The sequence below is a fragment of the Pomacea canaliculata genome, linkage group LG2 (genome assembly GCF_003073045.1).
Source record: "Pomacea canaliculata isolate SZHN2017 linkage group LG2, ASM307304v1, whole genome shotgun sequence".
In the NCBI taxonomy this organism is placed as follows: Eukaryota; Metazoa; Mollusca; class Gastropoda; order Architaenioglossa; family Ampullariidae; genus Pomacea; species Pomacea canaliculata.
Genome location: NC_037591.1, coordinates 24,876,773 through 24,883,747, shown reverse-complemented (window position 1 = coordinate 24,883,747; position 6,975 = coordinate 24,876,773). Strand labels below are relative to the sequence as shown.

General features: G+C 45.4%; 1 protein-coding gene and 1 pseudogene across 1 annotated transcript; both read left to right on the top strand.

Moving 5' to 3' along the window:
- Positions 1 to 1,410: 1,410 nt before the first annotated feature.
- LOC112555428 lies at positions 1,411 to 2,799 on the top strand (annotated as a pseudogene).
- A 2,075-nt stretch (positions 2,800 to 4,874) lies between these two features.
- LOC112557456 lies at positions 4,875 to 5,828 on the top strand. The gene is made up of 3 exons (XM_025227323.1): positions 4,875 to 5,019; positions 5,268 to 5,405; positions 5,678 to 5,828. The coding sequence occupies exons 1-3, from the start codon at positions 4,977 to 4,979 to the stop codon at positions 5,785 to 5,787; spliced, it is 291 nt and encodes a 96-aa protein (XP_025083108.1). The 5' UTR covers positions 4,875 to 4,976; the 3' UTR covers positions 5,788 to 5,828.
- The last annotated feature ends 1,147 nt before the right edge of the window (positions 5,829 to 6,975 follow it).

The following is a 6,975-nucleotide window of genomic DNA, read 5'->3' as shown; positions in this document are numbered from 1 at the left end:
TCCTGACAAAAACATGATACAAGCACATATACAGTGATCATTATTTTACCGGTAGAAAGCTGATAATTTAAGTTCTCATTGGTGTCAGCTGAGTGAGTCCCACTACACTTTATTTATGAACATCGTGATCGTTCAGCTCTACCTATACCTGTCAGGGGTAGACAATCTCTCCGGGCCACTTGTAATTGTAATCATCAATTATTTCCCCAGTATATAATAATAATATGTTTACAATTCGATTGTCAATATCTACATTTCATGATGTGTGATAGAGACTACCCGTAAACAAAGGAGATGAAAGCAGCCCACACTCCACTGAGTGAAAAGGGGTACAACCCCACCCCTACCCCACACAAACGGGTGGCTCGAGCTTTGTCCTGAGCACAACTCAGGATCTTCTCCACAATCTTCACTCCAGTGTCAAGCACAACGAATAGACAATGGGCAAAACGCCCCTGAAAATACCCCCTGACCATTAGTTTATGTATAGATATTTTAAATTATGAACACAAAATAGTTTGCAAGCAAAATGCCACTTTTTGGCCTCCTTCACAGCCACCATCACGAGACTTGCGTGCCCGCGGTGTGTGCACGGAGGGTGGGTCGTCTCACATGGGTGGGCCCTGGCTTGGGGTGGAGGTGGTCACGAGCAGGCCATTGGTCAAAGTGTCCATCTCTCTGTTGTAAGGGTGGGCAGTCAAGAGTGAGCTGTCTTTTTGTTCAAGTCCTTGGTGCCGGCAACAGGTCGAGTCGGTAAGCAAATATTTACTTATTGTGTATGTACAGCGGTTCTCGTGTTAGGCCCCGTGATAACGACTTACACGACAGTGGTTCATGTGATAGTCAAACATCCTCTTTTCTCGTGTAACTATAATATAGTAAAGACAAAGACTGAGTGATGGGATATATTGATATATTTTTAATCTTCAGAACACTTACAAAAATATGTGGTGAAAGAAAAGAATAATTTACATACACCATAAGCAACTGCTTTGTTTAATCATTTAAAAAATCATAGAAAGTGATCTTCGTGTCGACATCATATCGTGTCAGGTTCGAGCCTAATAAACACAGTATAACAAGACACGTGCAAGATCTGCCAAACCACTGGACTAACAATATCCTGCTACACAAAGAATGCTTGCTGCATCATACTTACATACCTCTGTCACAAGCACATAACCTTGAACTCATAAAAATTAGTTTTTTTATTTTCAGATATACGATGACATCGTCTTTGTCCTCCTCCTTTTCTTCCGAAAATTCCTTTTTACGTCATTTGCTCAAATGGAGACACGAAGGGGAAGACGATGGGCAGAAACAGCGGTGAAAGTGTTGCTAAAAAAAAAAAAACAGAAAAATAATAAAGTAACACTGCAGACCCTGCAAAAAGCCCTGAACTGCCCCGAAATGCCCAGCAAGTCTGTGACCATTCCGCGCCCAGTGGACGGTCGCATGCAGGTGTTGAACCGCAAGGCACTGCCGCACGTCATCGACTGCAGGGAGGGGCGCTGGCCGGACCTGCGGACGCACAACGAGTTGCAGTCCATGGACTGTTGCGAGCATCCGTTCTTGATGAGGAGATCTGTATCAACCCTTACCTTTGAATATCCGGTGCTGCCTGCAGTTCTAGTTCCCCGATATCGCGACCTCTTGGTAAAAAAGCAAGCCAAGGTTTCAGACTATTGTGGAGCCGTTGATGCCACAAAATGTCACATAACCATTCCCCAAGGAGCCTCCAGTGACGTCACCTTGTACTGGTCTTAATGGTCCGTGTGACGTCTCCCCTCCAGCATACCAGGCGTGCGACTGAGGAGGCCAGGACATGGACACTCAAGCGCCGTACAACTCCAGAGGTCATCCACAGCTTCTTCAGCAGTCCTCGGCGCTCTCAGCCATATCAGAACCTTCGAGCTCCTTTAGCATCCACTCCAACACTCCACCACCAACGTATCCTAAGAATCAGCAAAACAGCACAACTTGTTGTCAGGGCAACGTACCAGTGTTCCAGTCTCACCTGCCGCGAGTCCCTGCCTATCTCATTCCCCATCAGCTGTCATTTAACCCAGCCGGCTCAAAATCCGATACCCATTTCGTCCCTTCCGACTCACCTCCTCCGTATCATGAAACAGAAAAGGCGGTGAGCAAGCCGGTCTTCAGTCGACCTCTGGGGCGTCGCAGACCTCGACATCCACACATCAGATTAGTGCCTCACCCATGAATGCAGCCATGTCGACGACCTCTTGCTTGCATTATGCTCCTAAGTCATCCAGCAGGCCTTCTGTCGATGCACAGCCCGTCTCGTACGTGGAGCTGAAAAACTCCATCGCTATGAGCTCAACTGTCACGTGGGTGAGGTGTTCCATGCTTCCCACCCGAGCTTCATCGTCGACGGCTTTTGCAACACAAACAACCAGGCTAACAGTTTCTGACTCGGCCTCTTCTCTAACGTCAGTCACAACTCCACCATCGAGAAGACCCGCCGCCATATCAACAAGGGCATACATACTCCTGTTCCACGTCGGCAGCGATACGTTTGTTGAATGTCTCAGCGACTGCAGCGTCTTTGTCCAGGGCCACAACTGCAACCTCTCCAACAGCCCTCAACCAACCATCGTCTGCAAGATCCTGTCTGGTTACACGCTGAAGGTCTTCGAGAACCAAATGTTCTCGCGCTTCCTGTCAGAGTCAGTGCTCCATGGATACGAGACCGTCTTCAACTTGACAATGATGTGCACTATTCGACTAAGCTTCAAGGACTGGGGCACCGCTTTAGCGAGAACCAATGCCTCCCTATAGGCAGACACTGGGTGGTGCTGTCGAATGGATTAGCAGACATTTTCATGCAATTATTTGTCAAAACTAGCACATCAATAAAGTGTGAATTGTATGTGTTTTGCCGACATCTTATTTCACGGCGCCGCTGTTACATCGCTGGTGTACATCAATCACAACATAGTCCACTCATACAACCCTAATATGAAGATTACACTCATCGCCCTCTCGTCTATCAGCGAGGTTCCAGTTCTGTTTCCTGTCTCATGACCGCTCTACCAACCGTTGAGTACGTTACTCACAGTTCATCGTCCCTCTTAGGGTTGTCGCTCTCCACATGTCCAGCCAACTAGAGTCCATTAACACAAATACACACAAACACACGAAGTCCGTACACACTGGCCGTGTCGTCAGGTGGTGTCCGGGGTCACAGGGAGGTAATCTGCGGTGACGTCACGGGTTCCTAGCCCACGTGCTGCTGGGTGCTGAACCAAAATCCCTTGGTCCTGGGATGGATTCTTCCTTATCCAGAATGGCTCCAATTCTTCGGCCCATACAGCTGTAACCTGTAACCCGAGGTTACACTATATACTACCATCTCTAAACAACGTTCTCCTATTCACACGTCTTTCTCTCTCATGTTTCCTACTTCCAAACCTGCGTAAGTACTATAACATTTCACAATAACAAAAAATATATCATTAATACAATTCCATACGTAATAACAGAAAAAGATGTCATACCTGTCTAGGCGAGGTTAATCCAAAACGTGTGAGTACCGCGCCCAGGGTGGATGGCCTCTGCCCTCTATACACACAAAGCTCAACTCGGGCGATCGTGACTCAGTCACGTCCTCTTCTCTCGGTGTCCCGGGCCTGAGTAAATTCCCTCAACTCGTTCCCGCCAAAACCTAGCGGTGAACTGTGTTCACCAAACACTTTCTGTCACAGTTAACCCTTTCCTGTCTACTGTTTTCATCCATTCAGCCATACATTCAACATACACTTTTAGTCCGCGAGCCACAAAAGGGTTAAATAATCTGAAAAAACACGGGAGGCACGGACTGTCCGAGACATCGTCCCTCTAAAGGTGTCAGCTTCTTTGGCTACGGTTGTCCGAGTTTCTCCACTTCCCCGTGGTATTAACTACCCTCGTGCACAATTTTTGTTTTGATTTCACAGTGTCCACGAAATGTGTTTGACAGTCAGGCCGACACAGAGGAGAGTGAAAATACATAAACACGCGACTCGACTTTGTGGATTTTTCCCGTTCTTGCCGCTTGTCTTTTTGTGTGTTTACTTCTTCATTCCGTTCTTCCTCCACCTGTCTGCAGTACACAGAATATGCTGATGTCATTAACAGGACAACGGTACAGTTTACAAAGGGAAATTACTGCGACCCTAACACTACTTACTACTCACTCCCACCGTCCTGCTTTTATTCCCGTGACCACATCCGTGACAATGCCATTAGTATTATAACGGTTTCCACGAACCACGATTTCTCGTCAAAACGATTTAATTGACAGTTTATCCAGTCCTTATATTTAACTGAACACCACAAGTATGTGGTCTGTATACAAATGAGACAATACTATTGTTGTTGTTCGTGAAAAAAAAATATTTTGCTCCTTTCCTGCCTTATTTTTAATCTTTATCTACGAACTTCCGCTGGTCGTGACTGACAAAGAGAGATAAAGAATCTTTTTTTTTGAAATAAAGGGTACAGATACATGAAAACTTACACAACCTGCCCTAATATTTCTCCTGATTAATCTGTAATCATTTTAATATAGTGTTCGAAATAATTCTCCTGTTGTGTTTACTTGATACACTCGGTATGTTTATTTAGTCGACATCATTGTTGCTCGATTTCAAGTTACTCGACTAGAGCATCAGCACAACTGTACATTTACATGGTTAGTCGTGCAACCTCCCATTTCTTGTGCCCTGAGACTCGGGGAGCATCACAAGGTCTGACAGGAGGAAGCAGCCGTTAGCCATGGTGCAATCACACGTCACACACACGGACTGCACGGTCACGTGCTTGTCCAAGTGCATTTATTCTGTTTACGTGATAAAATTCTATCTAAAATTTGCTCGGTATAGTCTGGCGAGCTAACATCTTATACACTATAAAAGTTTGTAGGAACTCGGCCTCAATTCATATCGGGGATTGTAACGTGCTTGTGGGTAGACACAATGACAACACTCTCCACCTTCCTTGTTTTGTGTCTTCTAGTTGGCAAGTTTTTTTAAACTTTAATTTTTAAAAACATGATGAAATCATGTTGGTAATCTGTTTCACTATCAGTTAAGGTCATGAATACGATTGTTTCAGGCGTTGGTTGTTACAGTGATATGCATCTATCCCATTATCTGTAGACATGGGAGTTAACATTTATGATACAGAAAATGGAGAAAGTTGCACGTACATTTCACAAAGATTAGAGAACATCCACGTGTGACACACTGACGAACTCTTGGTGTCAGGTGTCAGTCAGGCGGCGTCACTGCGGCAGCTGATCGGTGTGTGTGCGGAGCTGTGTCCTGAAGCTGGGTGTCCTACAGGGTACGTGTGTCACTCCAACGGCTGTGGACACCAGTGCTACCCTTCCACCTCGGTCATAGGTAAACATGTCTGTCTGTCTGTCTGTCTGTCTGTCTGTCTGTCTGTCTGTCTGTCCAACCAACTGGTTTTAGTCTTTTCTTTGAACCTAAACTTTGAATTAGTTGACAGTTAACGGCCAGTAGGGAGTGGATATTCTCAGTGTAAGACAAGTACACATTTAGAAACAGATTTAAAAAATTTAAACAGATACACATTTAAAAACAGAACCTTTTACAAATATAACATAGGTAAATTATTTCAACCACTGTCCAGTCACATAATTTGTGTGCAGACTGCAGGCTGAGGCCGGTGTGCGCCCTGTTCTGTGCCAATGGCTACGCCCGGGGAAGCGATGGGTGTCCGCTGTGTGCCTGCCTGATTGATGGAGTTGTCGCCGAGTAATAAAACACACTTCTTGTGATATAAAAAGTGCGTGCACCCAATGAATTAATGAACAATTGATTGTTGTATGTGTGCAAAGACATGCGAGAGTCTATAATCTAATCCAGTGATGCACAACCTTTTTCGGCCTGCGGGCCATATCCATTTCGGACAGCCGTGTCGCGGGCCACTTCGCCGCAAAAATACAAAAAAAGAAAAAAAAAAGTGCAGATACCATTTTTTATTAGAAGCAAGTTGTACTTGCCATTAATTATGTAGTAATTAGTGGGAAATTTGAAGTTGTTTTCCCGAAACCAACTTCTGAATGTCCGGCTGCATCGTAGAGACACCAAGTCGGAGCACTGAATCGAAATGTTCGTCCATCGAAAAAAAGATTGGGAAACGCCCCTTCGTGGGGATAAATACTTCTTCTTCCCTTTTTTCGTTTTTTTTTCGGTTTTTTCTTTATTACTAACATGCCGATTTCCTGCACTGTGGGCAGAAGTTTCGCGGGCCGGATGGCACCGCGTCGCGGGCCGGATATGGCCCGCGGGCCGTAGGTTGGGCATCCCTGATCTAATCTGTTAAACATGCAAGCTAAGGTAGACCAACGTGACACTCGTCTCACCTGTTGTCTGTTGCTGACGTCTGCTTGTGTCCAAACGAGCCTTCTGGTGGGAAATAGGACACACACACAGAAACACACACAGATACGCAGAAAGAAACACACACGCACACAGAAGCACACACGCACACACAGAAACACACACACACACTGACACACGAATGAACTCTGATCCCTTCGGACTCGAACTGTGGAGTCCGAGCGAATGTCCAGCCCTTGTCTTCTCTGAGAATTGAGCTTTCTGCAACCGGTCTTCACGTCCAACTTCTTCCTTTTATTTAGTCGAAGCACCAAGAAAATTGAGAGGACATATTTAGCTCATTTTCCACACACACACACACACACACACAACACAACACACACACACACACACACACACACAACACAACACACACACACACTTTACCCAGCATACCCACTATTTTGTGGAGTCTTCGTGTCAGGTCGTGCAAACATTGGACTTTCAAACACAAACATGTTTGTTTTGTTTCCAAATCACTAAAGCACGACCGTTTGCTACACCAACGTACGTATCCACACGCCAAGGTAGCGAAATTGTGAAATTTCGGTTAATCATAAAATAT